The following is a 26,359-nucleotide window of genomic DNA, read 5'->3' as shown; positions in this document are numbered from 1 at the left end:
GGACCCCCAACGCCACTCAATCTGAATACATTATGGGCCATCCCAGAGAGAGAAAGAGAGACACCTCTGCCCCCTTAGTAAAAGGGAGGTAATGGAGGCCCATCTGCCTCCGGAAGGCCACTCAGGCACGCACTGGGCTGCTGGCAGCATCTGAGCAATGCAGATACCGCCCAAATCGGACCCCCAGGCTGCCCAAAAAGCAGCCCACAGCTGGATCTCGGATACCGGCCCCTCTGCCGTTACTGTAGATGGGCTTATGGGTCACATTGGTCTAAGTGGTGCCACCTTGTGGCAGGTTACCTCCTGATCACACGCACGGCAAAACAATGTTAAACATACACACAGCACTTGAAATGTACCTCTCCAGACATGTGCACCTCTGTCTCAAATAACATACCATTGGCCTCCCCTTCACAAAGCCTCAAAGAAAACAGACTGCAATAATATATTTTGCAAAAATAATTTCTCCAAAATATAGACTGTACATAAATATCTCCCTAAAAAGGTTTATGTGTTCTTCATCCTTCTTTCAAATACTTGTCCCCAAATGATTGGATGGAAAAACATTTCAATCATCTTCTAAGTGTATATCAGTGAGTTTGGGTGAATTTAGAAATTTGATGCATGATAGATGTTTTGTAGCTAGATATTAATGTGAAGTTGAGGTATTTCCAGTCTGTATTCTGGTTTTATATTTTAATAAAAAGCTGCGTTTACAGTCTATGTTGACTTGTGTGCTTCCCTTCTCCTCCCAGTCTGCTTGTGACTTGCTTATCTCCTTTCTCAAATCAGCTGTGACTTGAACCGTTGCCGTCCTCAGCCTACCAGTGATTTCAATCTCTCCTTCTCTAACTTGCTTCTGACCTGCTTCTCTCAGTTTCTCAACCTCTGTATGCTCCTTACCATCTCCCTTCCTAGTTGTGACTGCACGTCTCCTTCCTCAACTACTTCTAAACGGAACCTATTCCTGTTTTAGCCTACGACCTGCCCATCTTCCTTGCCCAGTCTACCTGTGACCTGCCCCTCTCCTTCCCTAGCCTGCCTGTGATTTGAACCTCTTCCTGGTTCGGCATGCCTGTGACCTCCACCTCTCCTTCCCTAGCCTGCCTGTGATTTGAACCTCTTCCTGATTCGGCATGCCTTTGACCTCCACCTCTCCTTTTCTAGCCTGCGTGTGATTTGAACCTCTTCCTGGTTCGGCATGCCTGTGACCTCCACCTCTCCTTTTCTAGCCTGCGTGTGATTTGAACCTCTTCCTGGTTCGGCATGCCTGTGACCTCCACCTCTCCTTCCCTAGCCTGCGTGTGATTTGAACCTCTCCCTCGTTTGGCATGCCTGTGGCCTCCACCTCTCCTTTCCTAGCCTGCCTGTGATTTGAACCTCCTCCTGGTATAGCCTACCTGTGATCTCCACCTCTCCTTCTATAGCCTATCTGTGATTTGAACCTCTTCTTGGTTTAACCTACCTTCGACCTGCACCTCTTCCTCGCTCAGCGCCTCCACCTTGATGTGCAGCCTCCCACGCCGCTCAGTGTGGTCCACACCACAGAGACTGGGCACACTTTGCACACAGCGCTTGTGCACGTTCATTTCACAACCTGTGGAAAGGTAAAGGGAGAAGAACTATTAATTTATCAGCTATTGGTAACTCTAAAATCGTACAGAATGATGTTTTCTGTAGCTGTTCCCCAAAACCAGTTGTCTGCAGAGTGACAATGGGTTTCTTGGAGATGTCATTAAAAGGTGACCACTAAAGATGGACAGAATTGTACTACACTATATTTATTCGCACCTGGAACTTCTGACAACGAAGTCCTATTGTTAGAAAACCCATACTAAGAAAGAAAGCAAAAAAAAAAACCTTTGACATTTAGGCTTTTATCCTTAAGGATTCAGCGTCAAAAATATGTTCTCACTTGCCAATACTACACCTTGAAACATGTGCTTCCAAAGCCAAGCGTATTCCCTTGCTGCAGAGCAGAATTCTACTATGGGATGGGAAAACGACATCATGCTTTTACATTATGGTGCTCGCACAAAGTCCACAAAAGGAAGGAAAGGTCAGCCTTTTATAATGTTTTGGACTTTCATGCTTCCTTTAACTCTGTCAAGTCTACTCGACTGTGGGCCTGATTCACAAAGGATCTCCGCACTCAGGGCAGAGACCCCACCATTGTGGTGGAGTCTCCACACTCTGGGCGGAACCTAAGAATGAGAATTCTCAAAGTGGAGATTCCGCTTCGAGTGCGGAGACTCCCCCACAACTGCGGGGCTTCCGCCACTCGTGCTGAGGCCCTTTGTGAATCAGGCCCTATGGCCAAAACCACGTGTGGTCAAAAAAATGTGTATAAACACCTGGACCAACATTTGGTCAGCAAGGTCTCTTGACCACAAAGATTCCAACCTCACACCTTTTGAAACAAGAGTCTGCATTGGCACCCTTGCTCCTCTCTTTACCAGTGGCGGCTCCTCTATGGGTGCGTTTGGGGACCACCCTCCTGCTTTCTCGGCGTGCGAGAAGGCAGAAACATAAATGGTAATAACTACCATTTGTTTCTGCCTTCTCGCACGGCGAGAAAGCAAATGTTCCTGATTGGGGGTGGGCGGTCCTGCTAGAGGGCAGGGGGGAGTGGCTTGCCCACTGTTGTACATACTGACTGGGCAGCCTGAGGCTGCCCAAACAGTCAGTATGAACAACAGTGGGCAAGCCACTCCCCCCTGCCCTCGAGCAACACCGCCCACTCTCCCTGTTCTCTCTGTATGCTGCAGCATACAGAGAGAAAATGACCCGAATGGGGCAGCGGCCTCACCAATCACAACGCTGCAGTGAAGGGGAGGGAGGCTGCCTGCAGCCTTCCTGATGACGACGAGCCCAGAGGAATTCAAACGCAGGACGGCGGGAGTCTCGGGACTTAATCAAAAGCAGGAAGAGGTAAGTTTTACTTTTATTTTATTTATCTCGCCTCCCCCCCATCCCCTCCGCGGCGCGATGACCCCATTTCCACCCCCCCCCCACCCGCCCATAATGCCGGCCGCGACTGCCTACAGATGTCTGCTGTATCAAGTGTTTGTCCGGATCTGATGGAGCATTTTTTTTAGAATACCTTCTTTACAGTGGACACTTTGGTTTTGGGAAGCTGTATGCACAACCTATTGTTGCCAATGTTTTACAATAAACAAAGTGGGCTTTCGCTCGACTGAAAACAAACACTCTCACTTAATGCTATATGCAGTTTGGTGTATGATTCCAACTTCTGAGAAGTGCTTCCGGCGGAATGCATGAGAGAATATTTTACATCTGTGTACTATTTGCCGGTGTCTTTAGGTTTTATGAAGCCCTGGGCAGGGCATATGGTTCTCCGTTCAGAGTATCATCACATGTGTTACTTATCTTTAGCTTATCCAAGCCCTTGTGATTGGTGAGTTGAGGTAACGAAGGGCGGAAGCTGAGCATAAGGCAGAGAGAGACGACATTCTACAATGTGGAGGTAGAGAGAGACGAAGTGGAGAAAGGTGAGGTTGAAAGAGAAGAAACAGACAGTAGACATCAGGACATTAAAGTAACTTGAAGGGAGGTAGACAGTAATGTATGGAGAGAGAGATGAAAGATCCAGCAATGAGTGTGGAACAGAAAGAGAGGTCAGTAGAAAGGTAGAAAGTAGGAGCTTCGGGGCAGGTAGCGAGAGGTAGAGAAGGGGGTAGGTAGAGAAAGGTGGAGATAGAGAAAGTAACAGAGGAGAGAGAGGTTAACATAGAGAGGGAAGAGAGCGAGAGAGGGCCATAAACAGAAAGAGAGAGAGAGAAAGAAAGAAAGATACAGAGACAGAGAAAAAGAAGGATACAGAGAGGAAGAAAGAGAAAGATACAGAGAAAGAGAAATATGGAGAGAGAGAAAGAGAGAGAAAACAGGCAGAGTGAGATAGAGAGAGACAGAGAGAAAAGGAGAGCGAAAGAGATACAGACAACAGAGAGAGAAAGTGAGATACATTAAGACAAACAGAACACCAGAGACAGAGAAAGAGAAAGAAAGATACAGAGAGACAGAGAGAGACAGACAGGTAGAGAGTTCTGACCATCAATTTCCCCCTCCACCCCCCCCAATCCCAGGCACCGGGCGGTTCCCTCTTGGTCCACCCTTTGCAGCTCCTCCACTGTGTTTTGCCGTACCGTTCATGGCTGCAGAATTTTTTGCCAATACGAGTGCGTAGCACAACTCAATATTGGAATTCGAAATAATTTACTCTAGGAATCTGTGTGTTTTGTTACTGATTTCGGTTGTCCAAAGAGTTGTGCATCCAAGACTCATTATTGCATGGCTTCTGCTGATTGTGAATGACAATGTATGGGTTCCTCTCTAAGCACAAAGTATTCCATCGTTCAGGAGGTTCTGGTTATCCCCACAACACTACTTACCAAGCTTTGCACTAGTAGTTCTTGTTTGATGACATTCCTCTTCCTATGGCGCTCCATAATTAAACCATAGTTATCATTGTATTTTATTCGCGTCTCCTGTGCTTTGTCGACTCTTTCTATACTTATGCTTCACTTGACCCAAATCTGCACCAGTGGTTGCACGTGGTGAGCACCGGCTCTCATTTGCGCAGTGGGGATTATTTCTTATCATCAGTTTAGTCCAGAACAAGAGAGAAGGGGAGAATAGGGAGAACGAAGAATATGGGAAAACAGTGATCAAGGGAGAAAGCATGAGCGAAAAAGAGCCTAGAAGAGTGAGATAAAGAGACAAGCAGTGTGTGTTGGTGAAAGAAAGTCTTAACTGCCTAGACATACGTTCCTTCTTGCTTCTCACTTGGCGCTTCTACCTGGTACTTTTCACTCACGAGTGTATGGAGAGGAACAGGCGATATATAGGGTTTGACCTTTCACCTCATCCTCTTTGTTTAGTCCTTACCCTTGTGGCTTAACCGCCTCTCTCCTACCTACAAATCTCTGCTCCCTAGAGGCTTTTAATAAGTCAGATATGCTACTATCTATCATGAAAAATTAAAACAGACGCTCGTTCCCCTCAGTGCAGTATTTACGCCTCACCACTTTCAAATGTCACCAGTAGACACTGCTCTTTACTTGCGTCAAAATCCATATCTGTAGCAAGTAGGCCCCTCCCCCAACTCATGATAATTACTCAAAAGTTAACACATTTCCGTTGGGCGTATTACAAGTGCTGCAGGCTATAAATTGCTTGAAATATGGCTGACAGGACATCCAACCCATTGGTGACAGAGTGTCCCGTTCCCCGAACTATAAATATGATCCTTAATTCACAGGTTGTTTGCTACCAGTGACGAGAAGTGAGAAGGGCAGAATTTTCTATATCATGTTTGATATAAACAATTTGTCCAATTTGGATCTAGACAATACTTGCTAAAATGTGTTGTACCTTGCCACTTAGAAAACAAGGACAAGGAAAGGCAATAGAGCACACTTTTTGGTTTTACCAATGCTTTTTGCCAATGTTTTTCACCATGGGCAAAGCAAAAGAATCTCAGTATGATGAAAAGATATGCATCTCATCATGCATGTGCACATATGCAACATGATGCTACTGCGGACCCAACATGAAGCCATATACACGCATATGTGTCATGACAAAGCTGCCGTTTTATTTTTTTTATTTACTGTTCCAAGATGGTGGATAAACTTGGAGCAGTAAATTAAAGAAAATCCGTTATAAAAATAAATGGTGTGCAAAATCATCTTTAGCAAAAGCAGAATCCCTGTAGCAAGTTGCACCTGTGTGGCCTTCTAAAAGTCAAATAAATAAATAACAAACAGCATGAGCAAGGGAGCAACGGAGAGCAGCACCAAGCACAGAGGGTGTACACTGTGGATGAGGAAGCAGCACCCAGGGAAGTGCTAGAGAGCGAGAAAAGACATATACTTTGAAGGAGGACGACCACAAGAAGAAGAAGAAAAGCTATCGAATGAGAAGCAAACAAATGAGATTGACAAGAAAGCCAGCCTGATAGGCAATGAGGTGACCCAAAGCCATCTGTAAGTGTTATCCACAATAGGTCTTTAACCCCTCCCATGCTCGTGACGGAACCGTTCCGTCACGAGCCTCGGGTGGGCTGTGCTGGTGACGGAACGGTTCCGTCACGGCCCTCTCGCCGCGCCTGCGCGGCGCGAATTCCGCACCTGCGCTAACGTTCTGAAGCCCGGGCGGGGCCGTGACGGAACCGTTCCGAGCACAGCTCACCCGCGTGCCGTGACGGAGCGGTTCCGTCAAGAGCACGGGACCGCCGCGCGGCCCCCCCACCCCCTTAGCACTGCGGCGGAATAGCCGCCGCAGTGAAGGGGTTAAACAATAGACTGCTTTATCTTTATTGATAGAGTGATCAAAAGCATTTTTGGAGCTGGAGGATGGGTACAAAGGATACACTGAAACTTATGCTGGTGATAAGCCTTCTGATTAAGGGCCTGATTTAGATCTTGGCAAATGGGTTACTCCGTCAAGGATATCCCGTACGCTGAAATATAAATCCCATTATATTCTATGGGATTTATATTTAGGCGGACGAGATGAATCAGTCACTGTTCTGACGGAGTAACCCACCACCAAGGTCTAAATCAGGCCCTTAGGCTCCTAAATAATTTGCATTGCCAATTAGAAAAGCTTACGGTATTCATGTTGTAAAGAAAACATTTGACTATTTAGGAGGTCTAGAAGATTATCCTGTTTCAGCTGTGGTGGCTAAATGTTTAGACAAAGTTGTAAGTTAACTAGGTTAAAAAAATCATTAAAGCCCAAAGTAGAACTTTCGTCCCTTCACATTAATGCCCCACAGAATGACACCTCAGTCAGTCTGTCTTCAGAGAAGGATTGACAGAAAGGCAACGTACCATGCTCTTCTCAGCACCGTTCAACCCAGCCGTTTTGTAAACAAATTGGTAAATTATTCCAAAGATTTATAATATGTTGTGTGGGATTTGGTAAACTAAAAAGACAAGTCACGTAACAAGGCTCAAGTCAAGTCAAGTCAAAATATATGTTTATTAAGACCATGGTCTTTAAACAATACAGTGAACATAACGCAGAATGGAGTATGCACCATGAATTCACACACTTATTTTTAAAAACTTGTCCATTAAAAGATCATACACACCATTATCAAAAGTACAAAATTCAGTAAAAATTACACTTATCTTAAAACTTATTTTTGTATATTAAAACCTATTCTACTCTTACTACTCCAAAAATTTCATTCCTCTAAGATCCATACAGTACTACATGTTATTCTTTGGCTCTCGATGCACTCAGGGCCACCTTTATAAATTTCCCGAGGGCAAATACAATGTCGATATAGGGGATTTCTGTTAAGAGGCTGGCTGCCTGCGACCTTGTTTTTACATCATATTTTATAAAAACTGGGCGCAGCCAAAGTTTTCTGTGTTCTAGGAGTGTCAGACAATCTAACATAATATGCAGAAGGTCTCCCTTAGTTCCCAAATTACACCTGCAGCGACCATCCTGATCTAACATTTTTATTTTAAGGTCTCTGTTTATTAGCCATGGGTTGATCCCAATTCGAAGCCTCAGGATCTCTTGCCTGAGTCCACGATTGGGTAATCTATCAAGGTAGGGGAACCAGTTTTCTTGAGACCAAGCATTTAGCATATGCGCAACTGATTTTTTCTTTGTTAGATAGCCTATATCAAGCACTTTGGAGACTTCTTTTCCCCTTTGCTTCAGGTCACCTTTGGTACTTGGGATTTGATATGTTCCCAAGTCCAAGGCGATCTCTAATGAATTACAGATTCCCTTCAGTTTATCCCTACTGGCCTTCGCCCATTTTAGCTCGCTTTTCTGAATTTCTTTGCGACACCAGTATGCTACTTTTTTACTTTCAGGGTCTTCTAATCTCTTCCAGAATCTGATCACAGACATCTGGGTTAGTATCGCCCAGGACTTTGTGCCTATTTCAGTTCTGATGGCTTGTATCATAGCAGATTGGGGAAGTGATAGGAGCCTTTTTATGCAATTCCCCTCTATCACGTCCCAAGATCCCTTACCGCTCAAATAAAGGATCTCTGCGCCATATAAAACTTGGGGGGGATCATTGCATCAAAAGCTCTAAGCAGTGGTCGGTGTGACATCTCACCATAGTCCCCATTAAACCTTTTTAGGCCACATATGGAAGAGAGAGCCTTTGCCTTTTGAGTTTCCAAATGGTATTCCAATTTAGAGTCCTATCGAACCATATACCCAAATATCGGTACTCATTAACTGTCTCCAGTTTAAGGTCACCCATGTACCAACTGAATCTACTTAATTTTTTCCCAAAGCATAGGGTTTTTGTTTTATCCAGGTTGATAGTTAGAAATTTTCTGGCACAATATGTGTTGAAGGCATTGAGCTTCCTTTGGAGGCCCCTCTCAGTCTGATCTACTATTACCAGGTCCTCCGCGTACACTAGGCAAGGAATCTTATTTCCATCCATTTTAGGGCTGGCACTGCCCTCCACCTCTAGATAAGCCGGGAGATCTGACAGGAAGATCGAGAAAAGCTGGGGGGCCAGCACACAGCCCTGTCTTAATCCATTAGCAATGGGTATTTTTGGGGTCAAGGAGCCCACCGTATCTTTAATAACTTGACCCCAGTTTTCCCTATGTAGTTCTTTTATTATAGTAAGGAGGTCTTTTGGAATATTTAACCTCTTTAGGGTCTCCCATAGGCAGGCCCGATCCACAGAATCAAAGGCTGCTTTGAAGTCGACGAAGCAGCAGCATAACTTGCCATTTTGTTCCTTCGACTTCCTCGCCATCGCCCATAGGGCAAATCCGTAGTCTATTGTCGAGTGGCCCGCTCTAAATCCACCCTGTTCTGTGGGAATTACTTGGTACTCATCTACCCATGCATTCAGTTGTTTCAATACAATTTTAGAAAACACTTTCTCACCTATATCTAGGAGATTAATCAGCCGGTAATTTTTTGGCGCCTCTTTGCTCCCTTTCTTATGGATCGGCCTAATTACGGCCCCCTTCCAGGTTGGAGGCATTACCCCTTCTTTTAGGACTACCTGGAACATCTTGGCAAGAAATCTTGCCCACCATTTAACCTCGGTCTTCAGAATTATTGCGGGAAGATTATCTGGGCCTGCTGCCCGGGTTAGCTTTAATTCTTTTATTGTGAGCTCAACTTGCTCTTCATTAAATTTAAATAGAAGGTCTTCTGAGATTTCTTGCCATGTTCTGATCTCCATCTCCTCACTTGGTGTCCTTGCCCCGTACAGTTCTCTTATGTACCCTTCCCAAGCAGCCTCACTCACCACACAATTTAGTTCACCGTCTGTTGCTCCAGCTGCAGCCTTTACTAGTTGCCAAAATTGCCTTAGGTTTTTATTCTCTATGGCTTCTAATAATTCTAACCAGCATTTATCTTTATATAACCTTTTTGCAGAGAGTACCATTTACTTGAGTTCTTTTTTCTGCTTAACTAACTGTTCCTGTCTCTCTTGGGCGAAGTTCTTTTTTTGTTTCCTTTGTGCTGCTCTTATCTCCCTTTTCTTATTTTGGCACGCCACAGAAAACCCTTTACCACGGTTGGTTTGTTTTACCCTTATGGGATTATCCCATTTTAATTTTATCTTTAGACATTGAACAACTTCTTCTAATTTTCCAATAAACCATTCCAGATTTTTATTCTCACAGTTTTCAGGTGCCATTTTTGTTTGCATGGCCTTCAGTTTTTCTATATATTCTTCTGTTAAATGTGTTGTCACGCTTTTGGGGTACTCCACCTCCTGGGTAATCACTGTTTCTCTCTGTAATTTTCTTCCCCCCGATATTACTATGTGTAGGAGTTTGTGATCACTCACCTCTTTTTGATCTAACTTAAAGTCCCTAATTTGGTGAAAGTTCCAAGCCTGCAGGAATATATAGTCGATTGGGCAGTTCTGTTGCACTTGGATAAACGTTTTTCCTGCCGGTGAGTCTGACTCTGTTCTCCCATTTACGCAGTGAAAACCCCTGCCTCCTAGGGTGTGTATTAAATCTAGGTCTTGTTTCGAAGTTTCCCCAGCTGGGAAACTTGCCGGGTTTATTCCGTATACCTCTAACTGTTCCCTATTCCAAAGGTCAGCCTTTTTTGGGTTTAGTAACAAGGCTCAAAAAGTCAATGCTAGTACATTTTCTTTGCATTCTCGAGCACGGCCAGGGCCGACCTGGATACTAAAATAAACACTGGTAAAAAAAAAAAAAAGTTCAATTCAGTATAGCTGGGTGATGGCAGGCCATCCAGTTCTCAAATCCGTTCCCTAACCTGCCGACCACCAATAAAATGCCAGAGTAGTAGCCAGTCTGGCCCTGAGTACAGCAGTGACTGTTCTTCCTCTTACCCTACAATTACTGCACCTGTTAAGCCTCTGGCAGCGCAGAACGGAGACTGTCTCACCAGGGAGAGGGTGGATTGTAGGGATCAAAATATAAAAGTTTTCCCTAATCGTTCCTTCAGGAAACACCCCAATTATTTTTGGGGAAATTGCCATATTTCACCACACACAAGAAGGAAGGCTAGCAGAACAGTCACGGGTCAAGGTGTGCATTTATGCTAGGCGCCTAGTTGTGAGAAAAAACTGAGCCAATTCATAGTGAGTGACTGCACGTCCAGAGGAATATTGGTCTGATCATTTTATCTGGATTATTTCTTGGAGTCCATTGCTCTCTCTTAATTAAACTACTTCCCTGTATATGACTGTGGAAGCATCTTTTGAGTGATCAGTATGCTGTTGATGTTCGTCATCATATGAATGATACAATTGTGATAAATTGAGATCGTTTTTAGGTTTGGTGGATGTAAGATATTGGGTTATTGGTTGAAGTGGGGGGGTTGACTCACAAAAGTCACTAATTGAAATTGAAACAAGCTTTTTTCGATTTAGTAAATAAATCTTAAATGTACAGAAAGAAAGAAATCCAGAAAACATGAATAAAATACACTTAAAAACAGCAGTATCAAAGTTGATTTAATATACATTTTTATTTTTTTCCACTTGCTCCCACAAGGTATAGAATATCACAGATTTATATAATACTCTAATATCGCAAAATATAAAGTGCGCCTACAATCCATTATCCATACCTCTTTCTAATTACAATTGCTCCTCTAATAAAATTTCAAACAGCAGAACAAATATCAATAGAATCCAGAGATATCAGAAAACTAAAACCTTCTATATCAGAGCAAGGGAAATATGCCCTTAAAAGTGGTAACAAAAAATTGGTAAAGAAAGAGGGGTATTGGGACCGGGTCCTAAAGGGGGATGGAAGGGAAGGTGGGAAAGACAAAACAGGGCACTGGAGCGAGGCTAGGCTACCCAGCCAGTTGCCGCCACCCTTCCGAGTGGAGCAACACCATGCTTCCTTACACCCCCGTCAGGCTGTAGCTCCTTCTACTCGGGTTGCCACATCGCCCAGTACAGGACTACTAGGGCCCCACTCCTGGCTACCTTCAACAAATGTAGAGCCTGTCTACAGCTGTGCACCACACTTCAAATAGGTCATGAAGAAGTGCCACCTGATTCCCTTAGGAACAACTAGGCATAAAACATGTTGATCTCACCTTAAAGACTGCCTACCGGGAACATCACACTCCCATAGGGCGTCCACTTTTATTTTAATTAGGCGGGAACTACCTTTAACATTTGGTTATTTGATCATATCCTGTAATAACATGTGAAAGTATAATGATAGAAAAGTATTGTGCCAGGAAAAGAAACAAAGTGGCATTTGTGTTCTGAATAATGTTATCATTAGTAGTTGCCTAAATATGTCTAATGAAGTTGCTCATATGTGATGTAATGCATTTGATTTAAACATTTTAAAGTTTGCATGTAGATGTGATTAATTGTGCTTAACGTGTAGGATTTCATAAGTTGCTTGCAATGAAATATGCATTTGATGCGCTTTGTAAGGCAATGATGTAGAAAAGGCCTAAATGAAATGTTCACATATGCATGTATTTGAAGGGCCTCTGTGTTTCACTATTATGTTGGCTGATTTCTGCAGGCCGGAAATGTATTCCCCTGGAAGCTGTCAGACTAGCCTTCCTCGTGAATTTCATGTACATGTTAAATCTGTTCTGTTCTCACGTTTCTGCTACAGGTGGAGAAAGTCATCTTTGTCAGTTAGAACAATGTCTTTTGTTTTAGGAGAGTTAGGTTCGGGGAGGAGATGATACCATGTGTAAGGAACGCTGATAATTGGGAGACGGTATACTTTCTCATTGAGGGAGGCCTGGGAATGAAGGACATCGAGCCAGGAGCTGGAGTTCGACACTGCATGGAGAGAGAAGGAGCATCTTAGAAAGAGGTATATCTCCCCTCACCACTTCTCAGCAGATAACAAAGGTCCATCAGCCAAGAGTTCCACAGTAAATTGGTAGGAAGAACTCAGCCGTAGTACTACCAAAAAGTGCACCATGACAAACGGAACCTGGTCAAATAAAATCTATTCTGCCGGTTCATGAAAAAAGCAAGATAAAATTGCAGTTGAATAGTCAAAGTACATTTGGAAACCTCAAGGATCTCTGCTGATTCAATGACTTCAAATAGTGCCAACTTGCCCTTATAGCATACACTGTTATAATAATACGTTTTACTTGGTGGGGCATTTTTAAAGGATTACTAAAACATGTATTAAGATCACTTCTTGAAATGCACGTTTCAGATAACTAAACCATGAAATGATATTAACATTAGACATAGAAAGACAATCTGATATAATAGACCTCGTAAATTCTAGTTCTGGAGTAAGCCAGATCTTTGCCCATAACAGCAAGGAAGCAAGACTAAGTCTGTCTTCAATATGTTCCAAACCCAGTTCAGTGCAACAAAAAGGGAACAACGCACTTTTAGGTACCATCAAAAGCCTTCTAATAAACGTTTTCTCTACTACCTGGAGCTTGGGGCAATTACTATACCCCCAAACTCTTGCCCCATAGGAGACGGTTTAAAGACATTTAACTCTGTATAGATTTACCATCTCCTTGACTGGTTTCTGACCCAAATGTGCAACAAAACGAAAGAGTGCCTCTGCTGGTCTGGAGCTCTGTTGGGCTCTTAAAGTTAATGAAAAGTCCTTTGCGAGCTGGGAGTTAAAAACAATTCACAAATAAGAAAAGCTTTTGACGTTTTCAATCCCCTGTACCACAAATGTTTTGGACTTTGTTCTCTTAGGTCCACATACCATAGCATATGATTTTTATGGTTCACTTTTAAATCGAGGGATGCCATAAAACCTACAAAAGCATAGCAGTATTTCTGTAAACTATTTGCTGTGGTTGCAATAAGTACAGCATCATCCCCATATGAGTGCTGCGTCCAGCAATAGCAGCTCTAATGTTTATTAACATTGGCCCTCAAAGGCTAATATTATGCTTATATAGGTCAATGGGTAACCCATCCAGACCAGGAGCTTTGAGACTAATGCCCTGGGAAATTGCAATCTCCAGCTCTTTTACTGAGCTAGAACCACTACGCATTTTGAATCCCTGCTGGTTCTTGTTGAACTGAAGCACTCACATTATTTAACGGATTACAAATACGTGTAAAATGTGAATCCCCTAAAATCAGAGAGTCCATTTTTTGATAAAGAACAACTGCCAACATCGGACAGTTAATAACATCCCAGAACCTTTACATATACTTAAGAGACCCTGCTGCTACTAAATCCACCCAAACCTCTGTCCTCAGCTCCTTTTTTCTCTGTCAGTCGTAGCTTTATATTGCTTCCTAAGTGCCTTAACTTGCTCTTTATCATGGGGGTTTGCCTGAAGGGTGCCTTTTAAATCTTTATGAGCTTTTGTGCAGGCACTGCTAACCCATTGCTTTAATGGCTTCTCCTGGTGACTGTGGCTTTGCACTGTAAGAGCAGATGAGATAACTGTGCACAAGGCTCGAAAGTCCTGTAAAATAACAGCTGGTGAACTCTCTTGACTTAAACAACTGTTTAAAATGACAAAGTCCTCACGAATATTTTTTTCCTCGAAAGCTGTGGGCTTACCCGGTCTCATTTTAGCCTAAGACCTTGATTTGTATTATACCTGATGGGAACTTCAGGGGATTGTTTACTCCCTAACTTCACTTTGTTAGAGAATTGTGGGGCATATTATCAAGGGGGTTTATCTCCGCCATTTTGGCTTAAAAGCCAAGAAAGCGGAAATAAAATTATCTCTTATTACCTAGCTGTCGCTAACACCAGTTAGCGATAGCTAGTAGGAGATAGCGATCATCTTGGGCCCTGCTTTGCATTTCAGTGATATTTATCACTAATGACATGCAAAGTGGGCGTGCTAAGATGTTAGCGACTGGAAACAGTCGCTAACCTCGCTATCTCCTATTACCAACTTTTGGAGATATTTGCGCTAAGCGCGAATATCTCCAAAAGCTAACACCTGCCCCTGAGCAGTTCTTAGCCATGTCATCCAATGGTAGGTGGATAACATGGCTAGGAGCATTAGCATGGTAATGCATGAATATCGCTGACTTTTCAGCAATATTCATGCATTGCGACCGATATTTATCGCTTAGGAGATAAACCTTGATAATAGCAAGGAGGCATATTACCAAGCAATAGCGATAATTATCGCTATTGCTTGGTTAGAGACAAAAATTTACCGCAGAGCTGCGGCGATTTTTACCGCAAATAAACCTTGGTATTACCAAGGTTTATCGCAAATGCGATAAAAATCGCCGCAATGCATGAATATCGCTGAAAAGTCAGCGATATTCATCCATTACCGAGCTAATGTTCTTAGCCATGTTATCCACCTCCCATTGGATAACATGGCTAAGAACTGCTCAGGGCAGGTGTTAGCTTTTGGAGATATTCGCGCTTAGCACAAATATCTCCAAAAGTTGGTAATAGGAGATAGCGATATTAGCGACTGTTTTCAGTCGCTAACATCTTAGCACGCCCACTTTGCATGTCATTAGTGATAAATATCACTGACATGCAAAGTGGGGCCCAAGATGGTCGCTATCTCCTACTAGCTGTCGCTAACTGGTGTTAGCGACAGCTAGGTAATAGGGAGCTAATTTTATCTCCACTTTCTTGGCTTTTAAAGCCAAAAAAGAGGAGATAAACCCCCTTGATAATATGCCCCAAGGTTCCTAAGCGATAAAAAGCGCCGCAGCTCGGCGATAAAAATATCCCTGCTAAACCAACATAGCGATAATTATCGCTAGTTGTTGGTAATATGCCCTTGTGATCACTAGAACAATGAGGTAAGACTTTATAATCCCCCACTAGGCTAATAAAGCTGTTACATATTAGCATAAAATCAATGACACTTGCATCCCCCCATAAAAGGTTGGATAATGCACAGCTGTTACGCGATAAAATCGTTTACAAAAAACAAATCGTCCCAATAAATGGAATAATTAAAATGAGACATTGAATGACCATCCTTGTTTTCTAACACACAGACTCGCGGAACACAAATTTCACAAGTTGTACAATTAAAATCCACATACCACATAATATATAGCAGATATCTCACAGAAGTTACTTTACTAATTTCCTCCTGTAATTTGTCCACTACCTGTTAATTACGCTTGTCAAAGATATTATCATTAAAAGTTTATGATTAGCAAATCTACAGTACCTAAACTGGACTGTAAAAATGATTGGCAACAAGGAGAGGAACATACTGATCTGATTTTCACTGACACATGATTAACGTCTATAAGCATTGCCAGTCCACCCATCGGCCTTCCAGAGGTAACAGAATTTGCTGAAATGCAAAACGAGCGAAACCCATTTACAGGGAAATCCACTACTGACCACGTCTCCTGAAAAGATATTAAATGAAAGCTGGAAACAAAGCCCACCGAGGCCGCATTTCTCAGTTTCAAATCATCCCAGCTATATTCCTAGACAGTACTACAGAATAAGAACCAGAACATTTGAGCAGCACAACAACCTCTTCCCTCGTGTCTGATCCTGAAAAACGTACAGTGCGTGCCAATAAGGTCACTTCCCCATCAACCACATCTTGGTTCGCTATTTGATGGTCGACAGTGGGAGACTCTACTCCCTTTATCCCGCCACTTTTTTTACCGGAGTTTTATATAGCGCAAACTTGACCCGAAGGTATCATGTATCAGAGCGTGTTACAATGTCACCTGTTGCGTTACACAAGGACACATTCATTTTTGTTAGGCACAGGGAGATTAAGGGGCCTATTAGCAAGAACCTCGTTAAAATTATCGCAGTTTTAGCGGCAGGAAACTGTGGCTAAAACGGCGATAATGGGCTTGGTAATATGCGTTTTATAATTCAAATAGAAGCCCAGGTTAGATGTCCTGCACATCTAACCTGGGCTAAAACAGCGGTAGTTTTAACGAGGTTCTTGCTAATATGCCCCTTAGTGATTTGCCCAGAATCACAGGATGTTGAACGTCATTCCCAAGACTGGAACACATTCGCCCACAATTGAGGTCGACCGCCCTAGCTGTTAGGCCACATCCTCTCCCATCCTCTCCTCTACTTCCATCTTCTGGGGGGATAACATCGGATGTCAGTCAATATCCGCGAATCCTGTTAAAGCTTTAAATCTTTTTGCATGGGTAAGAGAGGTCAATGGAGCTTGTTTTGGCACAAATCTCTGAGTACCAAAATGCCAGTTTCTAAAGGTAAGACCAGGTGGAGGTGGATAAAAATAACCTAATGAAAGCACCTTTATATGGCTTAGACTGAAACCCGTACTACTCAGATATGTCAACAAAAAACTATACACTCTCAGGGTCTCTAAAGTTTATAACAACACAGTCTCCCTCCTCTGTTTTCAAAGTAGGACCAAAGCACTGGTGACATGAGAATTTCATCAAGGATAGATAGGGGGGGTCAGCATTCCTCATACATAAAAGTGCTGCTTTATTAATAAGACTTTGACAGTCCTCCTTTATACAATCTGGCAGCAAAGGAACACCCATAAGAATCAAGGGCCCTTATTTATGAGGTCTTGCGTCAGTTTTGCGCCGCCGGTGCGTCACTTTTTGTGACACACCAGCGGCGTACAAAATGCGCCTTGTTGCACCATATTTAAAAAGTGACGCATCTAGGTAGATGTGTCACTTTTTAAACCCCTGCGCCACATTATACCTGCGTCAGGTATAATGTATGCAGAGGGGGCGTTCCCCCGCAAAAAGCCTTGTAATAGTGACGGAGTGAAACCTATGAGCTTTCACTGCGTCACTTTTAGGATGCTGTTGCGTCAAAATCTTGCGCCTGCCTCACAGCAGGCATAAGACTGACGCAACCCCTTTCACATGGGGCTTTCCCCATGTGAAAGGACGCATTGCTGGAGTTGCGTCACTTTTGTGACACACTCCAGCAATGCGTCACTTTTGCGCTTACAGATGCGGCAGAAATACTGACGTATCTGTAAGTCCTTGCAAGATGATGCGTCATACATTAAATATGACGCATCATTGGTGTCACAAGGAGTGCGCAGTGAAAAGTGACGCATCGCTGCTTTCACGCAGCGATGCGTCACTTTTCATAAATGAGGCCCAAGGTCTATGGGGTACTATCGGGTGGTGGGTGCAAATGGTCACGGGCACCTTTAGAGTAAGGAGTAACTGAGGTGCACTGTGAACGAGTGGGAGATTTCCTCGCTCAAAATCAATTGTTGTCCTACTGAGGGGCTCGAAAAGAAACTGGCAATGATATTAGGGAATCTATACCTTAAGCTCCTGGTAGACTTTGCTTAATGGGAATCACAGCAGTACCAGATCCAGCTCGTTGCACATTGTCTTGCACAGAATCTATGATTACATGAGATGAAAAATGAGTATTTTAACCTTGACAATTATCGACTGCCTGCTGTACTGAAACCTCCCTAGGGGAGGGTGGGTTACACCTATCTGTGATGACGCCCCCTAGAGATAATAACTCCTTTCCAGTCTTCCCCAGACGGGTCATGGTAGCTTTCAGTGCATCTGACATAATACGAACATAAAACTCCTCAGAAACACATAGAGACCCCTCCTCTCCCACCCGATTAAACCTACTGGTCTCCACCTGACCTGTACCTGGCCCCTTTCAGGCTAAAAGCAGTTTTTTTACTTAGTCCCTTCCTCTCTTCGCTGCGTTTCCCACCCTTTGGATGTGATATTACTGCTTCACCTATATTCTGAGCAGGGGATAGGAGACTAGTAGCCGGGTTACTTGTGTGGAGTTTAATTGCGGCCATAGGTGAGAGCAGAACTGTTAATGCAAGCTCCCATCAGCCCCCATCGTCACTGGTCACCAAATCCTCTGTTAGAACCATGTGGGGGTGTGGGGGGGCGAAGATAAAGATAATCTTCTCTCTCCTAGTTAAAATTATTTACTAATAACTATCACAGCACGCTGCAAAAATCTATCAAGGCCATGCTAGTAACAGCCAATGCGAGGGCAGGACAAAACTAACCCCTAACAAGATGGTAATAGCAGTCACAACGAAACCCACAATTGCTGATGCAGTTTGTGTTGGTCAGTTAAACTCTAGCACACCTCCGAAGTGTACAGTACCTTCCACTGGTATTTAAAAAATGGTGGAGCCTAAAGAAAGAGCCCAGCCCAGCCTCACACAGGCGCAGTTGGGCCTGGTCTTGGCCTAGTCTTCGCCAGGGCACACGTTCGGGCACATCCCGCTTCGCAGGATCAGGTGAGCACTTTTAGCGCACTGACCATGGTTTTCCCTGCCTCCTGAACCTCTGTTGTACGCTGGGGGATGAAGTCCCACCACAGCAAGAAAGTGCAGGCAGAAGTCCTGGAGTAGAGAGGAAACAGTGTAGGAAGCACGTCACTACATTAACTTGTGCTTAACCTTCTGGTAGAATGGCACAAAGCAGTCAGGCTAACTTAGAGGTTATGTGTAAAGTATTTATGCAGCACACAAACAGTGATAAAGTGAAAACTCAACACAAGAAAAACCTCAAACCAGTCTAGAAAAATACAGTAAATGTAAATAGATAAAATTATACCAGAACAACAAAAATCCAATTAGTAGATCTGGGGAGATTCTATTTGAAAGTTTATAGTGAACATAGAGCCTATAAGCAAACAAAAAAGGGCCCCTTTCGGTAATCTGGTCATGCTAGACCAGAGGAAAGTCACTTCTTCAGGAAAACTGCGATGGAAAGTGGGTCAGATACTGTGACCAAGTTCCAGACACCTCAGCTCGTACAGACTTCTACTCTCCCAATCCCACGCATATAGGAAACCAGATCTGACGGTTAAGCATTCTCCTACATCACTTCTAAAGCATGTAATGACCTGCTGCTACCCATAAGAGTCTCAGCCTCACCTACTTGAATTTTGCAAGAAGCTGAAGATCTGTCTTTTCAAGTAGCCCCACAAGGCCCTAGATTTGTTTAGACTCACATCAGCTCAGACCCAGGAAACCCTCCACCGGTGATAGAATAAAATAACATAATGTAACAAGTTAGTTCCACCTTTTGAATCTCGCGCGAAGAGTTCTATTCTCAGTGGAGAGGGCCACTAGGAACAGGGAGATCATCTTTACAGATGGTCGTGGGTCGGGTATCATGGGCTTTCATCACTGTCGTGAGAAGAGGTCGTAGGGTGTTACAGGCAGTCATTGCTGGAGTTTCAGATTGGCAGTCACCGTGTGCTGTAGCACGGAGTTCAAACCTCGTGTTGCTAGTCTTCACTGCCAGCCGCATTGCACGAAGAGCAACTCTCACATGAGCTTCGCTTTTGCAGTGGTCGCTGGCAGCAGAGTTTCAGCACAAAGGGGTCCATTCACAAAGGGCCCAAACTTCAGGATATCACTGTTCCTTCTTTAGAGGTCAAACTGATGCCAGCCAAAGGTCCAGGGCCTGGGGGACCTTTGGGGGATTGGGCACTCACTTTAGCAGAGACCAGCTAGGCCCGGGAAGGCTCAATTGCAGGTCCAGTGCAGTGGATCAGTTGGGCAATTTTAGAGATCCCTCTGGAGCTTGTTATATTCTTGTAGCTCATGCAGGAGGTCAGCCAACTGACCCTTGAAGTCACTCAGGTTAGCTTGGGATGAAGGTAAGCAAGTCCAGTTTCCTTCTTAGACAGCAAGGCATAACTCAGCAGCAGGGCAGTCCTCTAGCAGCAGAGCAGTCATTCTTCTGTAATGTCAACAGGTCCAGATATATTCTGAAGAATCGCTCTGGAGGTTCAATAATTAAATCTGGTAACAGACTTTGCATGTGGGAGGTGACCCCGCCCTACCCCCAAATCTGGTTCTGGAATGTTCTTCCCTCTTCCTGTTGAGGCTCCAAGAATTCAGGGATGACAAAAGACTTGTGTCAGGTTCCTTTGTGTGTGCTGGAGACATGCCCTTTGACGTGCATGTTGGAAAGTGCACTGCTCCGACCCCTAGCCATCCTGCCACACCTATCCCCTTTGTGTCTCTGTCTGGAATGAATGCACAAACCCATTCACAGTCAAGTATTCCAGCACACTTGTAATTTCTGCTCCCGGCAGTGAGCGCCAGGTCTCCAAAATGTAGCGTGTGTGTATGTTACTTGTTCGCGGCAAGGACACAATGGTTCGGGAGGCTTGGGAGAAAGATTTGGGGCATCCCATTTCCGGTACACGGTGGGAGTTTTGCTGTGCCCAAATTAATGAAATTTCCCTAAATAGTAAGCATAGATTATTACATTTTAAATTTTTGTGGAGGATTTATCTCTCCCCAGAAAATCTACATAAAATTGACTGCCCACACGCTTGCAGAAAGTGCAGAGCCCTGCATTCAGACTTTACACATCTAGTTTGGCACTGTGCTATAATTAGAATTTTTGGGAATCATTCTGCAACAAACTCACTAAAATGATAGGGATGGAGTTGCCTCCCTCCCCAGAGTCTGTATTATTGGGCTGTGTTTTGGATTTTCCTAAAGCAGTTCGGAAATTTACAGCAATGGCCCTTTTGCTCGCTAAGCACAAGCTAACCATTAAATGGGGCTGCAAAGCACTACCGACAACTAAGGCTTGGCTCCAGAGCCTAGCATATTGTAACACAAATAGTGATCTATATTCTGAGACTTTGCCCACGTTGCCTCGCCCAAAAGATATATGGGGCCCCTTTAAAGCTTACTTGACGGACACGACTTTCCCGCTTACTTCACAACCCCCAGATGGAGTGGTCCCCATGGGGGTAGGGTGAAATGTTATTATAAATGTACTTATTGATAAATGCATCATAATGTATCGTTACATGCACAAGTTTTGGACTTACGTTGTTACTGGCGGGGAGAAGAGGAGGGTTGGAGGATGATGTTTAATGTAATAAAAGATGATTGTATTGTTCTTGGCATGGAACTACGCTGTGTAATATATTGTAGTGTGGCAGCATATAACAATTGTGAATTGTGAGATACTTGTTTTTGGAAATGGAAAAAAAATTGTTTTAAAAAAGTATTCCAGGACAATGGTAGAAGGCATATATGGTTAGGACAAGAAAATGACAACTTTATCAAAGTAGCATTTTCAGAATTGTGACTTAAAATCGTACCTTACCTTTGAAAGGACTGTTTAATTACAATTCATTTGAGTCTAAACAGCATAAATCTATCTGCTTCCAACCCAAAGTTAGCACTTATTAAATTTAACAAGGTACCCCAGTGTTGATCAATGGGAGAGATAAGCCTTGCAGCAGTGAAAAATCACTTTTGAAGTTTTTCACTACAAGGGCAAGTAAAACTTAGGTAAACTTGTCCTACGTTTTAAATACAATGCTCGCTGCCCTATGGCCCTTTAGGGCCTACCTGAGCAGTGATTTATAAGTATTAAAAAGGAAGGTTTAGTCCTAGTAAAATGCGTATTTTGCCAGGTCAGACTGCAATGGCAGGCCTGAGACATGTTTAAAATGCTACTTTAGTGGGTGGCATAATGAATGCTCAAGCTTATGAGTAGCATTTCATTTGCAGGGTCTGGGTACACGTAGTACCATTTATTAGGAACTTACAAGTAAATTAAATGCATCAATCAGGTGCAAGCCAATTGTACCATGTTTTAGGGAGAAAGTACAAGCATTTTAGCACTAGTTAGCAGTGGTAAAAAGCAGACAGTCCTAAAAGCCACCCAAAACAATTTCACAAAGTAAGACACTGAAGCAAAATATTTGTGCTGACCCTTCAGAGAGGGCCAGGCCCAACCGTAGGCTACTATGCTGAGCTCATTGTCAAATCTGCAGACAAAGTTGATGTCTTTCGGGGTGAATATTGTGTGATCTGTGGAGCGTCAGAAGAATGTTAAGCCTCTGAAGAGTGACAGTTACTTGATGCTAGAAAATGTTGTAAGGGATTTTGAGATGTTTTGGTCTGTGCATGTGTTTGTGCAAGGTATTAGTGTACCAGGTAAGGTATTGTGGTTGAGATACTTGATCACTAGTTCCAGTCAGGGCTCTCGGAATTGCTCATTGCTTATGCATTGTCTGATACAGTAAGCATGACGTGGTGGTGTTTTCCATTGCCCCATTACAGGTATGCAATGGGGTTTCACTGCTGCTATTTTTGTAAGTATTTTCAGGTAAAGGTAAATGCAAGGGATTCATCTACGTTAGATAATTCATTTAGTGTACCTGCAACTACTGTAAACAAAGGAAGACCATCAGGAGGCTTGGCAATATGGAGTAAAATCACGCTGGGAATCAATTTTGAGCAGATTGATTCTAAAAGCTTAGATATTCAAGGAGTGAGGTTCACAGGGCCCGACATAAGAAAAGTCTGTATTTTAAATGTTTACAGCAGACCTCTGGCAGCCAAGAAAGAGTCAAAAGTTATCGAGCAGCTAGATAATATTATCTCTATGCTCGACCAGAAAACTCTGATAATTATTGGGGGGATTTCAATCGCAAATTCGAACCGATAATAGGCCTGGAAAACATGTTTGAACCAGAGGACAATGCCCATAACATCCCTCGAATTGAGACGAGCCCAGCAGTGCCATGCTCAAAGGCGGCAGCACAGTTGCTGCGACTGACCGCAGCGCATGGCTTACGTGCCTGCAATGGCCGCTTGCCATCAGATAGCCCTAGTCAGCCAACATTTAAGCGGGGCAGCTTTAATAGTCACATAGATTATGTAATGGTTTCAATTTCACTGTGGCCGATGGTAAGAGACCTTGTAGTAGAGAATCGAATCGACCACTATCCACTCAGTTTGACGCTTAGTGCGTCATTATTTAGTCCGCGGCTCAAGGAAAGAGACTCCCTTCATCATACCGACATTGACCCATTGATCTCTAATAATCGTAGAACACTAAAATGGCCAGTAGTGTTGGGGAATGCTATTACTGTTAAAAAAAGATATGATCTGTATGTAGATTAAATTTCCCTGTATATTAATATCTCAGCACAGGAGAGCCCCATTAAGCGGATCCATGTGAATATGTCCTTAGGACTTGGTGAAATACTAACTAAAATCATCAAGCCACTAGAAAAACGGGCAGAGAAATGTAGCTAAGGGCGATATATGGTATGACAAAGGCTACCGCAAAGCAAAAAAAGAACTTATAGCGGCCGCTAAAACGATCAATGTACTAGTATTAAGGGAGAAAAGGAAGTACTATAAGGGTATAATTACCACGGCAAAGAAATGCTGGGATGAAAAAATTTGGTCTGAACTTCTGGAAGCATGTAAGGTAAAAGATCAGGCATTGTTCTGGGGCCTGGTTGCTAGAGGTTCCAGAGGTGGGACTCCGAGCAGGGATATGTTTTTGGGAGCCAATATTTGGGTTTCGCATTTTTCGGATTTATATTCACCCGCCAATAATGAGTTTATATTTGTTAATGATGACTTAGGACCAAATTTGACTGCAACACCCCTGTTGTTTAGTATGGCAGAAACTATTGACGCTATTAAAGCGATAAAACCAGGAAAGGCCCCTGGACCGGATAGGATTCCTGGGGATCTATGGAAGCACGAAAATATGATATGGGCCCCATATATTAATTGCCTTTGCAATAATATTGCTAAGGGTGCCCTTATCCCTGATTCCTGATTCCAGGCTGGGCGCCCAGATTGTAACAATTTTTAAAAAGGGGATCGCATGATTCCGGCCCATTATAGACCCATTAGTCTTATTGATGTCCTTCAGAAGGTATTTGCGAGACAAGTTTTAAGTAGGCTGAGTACTTGGATGGGGGAAACTAGTACCCTAACCAAGTACCAAGCAGGTTTTAAAGAGAACATTTCCACAATTGACCTGGTGTTTAGATTTTTATGCATCATCTGGAAGTACATTAAAATAAAGAGGGCACACCTGTACGTGGCTTTTGTTGACCTCAGGGTGGCCTTTGACCTTTTCCCCAGAAACGCACTGTGGTCAAGATTGAGGGACCTGGGTGTTCCTGGGGAAATTTTGGGACAGATTATCAGGTTGCACGAGGCCAACTACGCCAGGGTGAGATGGGGCCCAAATGGAGAACTGACTGAGCGTATTAATATAAAGAGAGGTGTCAGGCAAGGGTGTGTGCTGGCACCTACACTGTTTTCCTTGTATGTAAATGACATACCGGACACCCTCTTGGGCTGCGAGCATGACTCTCCCAAGTTGGGCGTGGATTATTTGCAAGCATTGTTATTCGCAGATGATACTATCTTAATATCACAGACACCTAGAGGTTTAAAAAATGTATTGGATACCATTTGGTCCTACTGTAGGAACAAAGGATTAGAGATTAACTCGTCCAAAACGAAGTATATGGCGGTTAATCCTCACAGGAGTTTTAGAAAAACACTGACGGTCAACACTGAAAAGATCGAATATGTGCTAAATTTTAATTATTTGGGCATCACTTTAGACATTAAACTTGATTGGTAGACTTAAATAGATAAAAGTAAAATGATCCTCACCCAGAACCTGGTTCCAATAGCAAGACGATAAGATAGTGGTGGGGATAGAATCAACGATCCTCAAGTTTACGCGCTCAGTTATACATGAAACAGTAGTGTTTCTTCACAAATTTTTCTTTAATTGTATGTTTTTTCGACAAAGTCTCAATTCATTGGTACATCTGATTATTTCAAACTCGTTTCTTTGCGAACATAATCAACTCCTTATGTCGCCATTTCAACAGTTAATTTGCATTTATAATCCACCCAATGCATTTCGGGTCATAAACCTCGACCCTTCGTCAGGGGTCTGTGAACAAGGGATAAGACAGGACCAAAATTAGTTGCTGCCACAACTGTCATCATATCGGGGTGAGATAATTCGCAAAGAATATGGAATGGTGAAACAGAAACGTAGAAAGAGTATTGAGCGAAGTCTGAAAGGTAGGGTGGTAGATATGTGAAATGCTAAGCTAACAGCAGTGCATGACAAGCAAAAGTATAACGCCAGATCATAGTAGCGAGAAACCCAGTGCTCTTTACGCATTACCATTGCAAGTGTGTGAACCCAAATCCCAAGCGTCAATATCACGAACACTTACAGAAAATTGGCGAACGCCGTCACCTCGATCCAGTCGCGGTAAACCTCGGTGTGAGGTAGAGTGTGCGGTAAGCGTTTTAAAACAAGGTCATGTGATCGGAAGAGCATCCAATACGAGGACAGTATAGAAAAAAGCCCAATGGGAGAAGAGTATAGATAAACGAGTGTCACCAAAAGTCTCAGGTCATGTGATATGAGTGTTTAAGCTTCATTACAGGAAGTGAGTGGCAAACATAAACAAGAATAACAAAACCACAATAATAAATTCATTAATGTTATGCAAATACAACATTATAGCAATGTTCTGGAAATAAATCACAAAATAAACGGACCGAATAGGTCAAAAACGTCAATGCTGATGGTTGCTTAAAGGAAACATGAATGTTCCACACGGTCATTCATCCCGAAGGGATGTGTCGAATTCAGTTTTTTGATCCAGTGGAATTCTGATCTTAATCTTTGTTTCAGTGGATCCATGTCAGGGCGTTGTGGGAGAGTCTCTAGAACCGTGAATTTAAGTTGGGATATCTGGTGTCTGGCTTCATTCCAGTGGTTAGCTAAGGATGATTTCATGTTTAGCTGGCGGATGTTGCTCTTATGTTCAGTAATACGTATTTTTATTTTGCGTTCGGTTTGGCCAACATAAACTTTCCCACAAGGGCATTTGATGGCATAAATGCAGTTGGTGGTGTCACAGGTGCTTGTGTGTTTAAGTTCAATAGGATAGCCTTTAGTGGGATGTGTGAAAGTTTTCCCTGGCATTACATTATTGCAATGAATGCAATTCAGGCACTTGAGCATTCCTTTCCAATTGGCATCGACTTTCTTGCGTGTTTTAAGAAGTTCTTTTAAATTCTTTGATCTCTGGAAAGCAAATGTAACCTTGTCACTGTATAGATCTTTAAGGTCAGGTTCAGACTGAATTAG

The 26,359-nt window shown here is 43.2% G+C and overlaps 1 protein-coding gene across 1 annotated transcript in view; it reads right to left on the bottom strand.

Moving 5' to 3' along the window:
• The window catches only part of PRKCG (protein kinase C gamma), a 1,238,195-nt gene that overhangs the window by 295,972 nt on the left and 915,864 nt on the right, over positions 1-26,359 (bottom strand). Inside the window, exon 5 of the mRNA XM_086928695.1 lies at positions 1,466-1,597. Within this exon, the coding sequence (XP_086784821.1) occupies positions 1,466-1,597 (132 nt within the window). The remainder of the gene's footprint in view (positions 1-1,465; positions 1,598-26,359) is intronic.

The sequence above is a fragment of the Lissotriton vulgaris genome, chromosome 7 (assembly GCF_964263255.1).
Source record: "Lissotriton vulgaris chromosome 7, aLisVul1.2, whole genome shotgun sequence".
Lineage (NCBI taxonomy): Eukaryota > Metazoa > Chordata > Amphibia > Caudata > Salamandridae > Lissotriton > Lissotriton vulgaris.
This window is presented reverse-complemented; position numbering and strand designations above follow the sequence as displayed.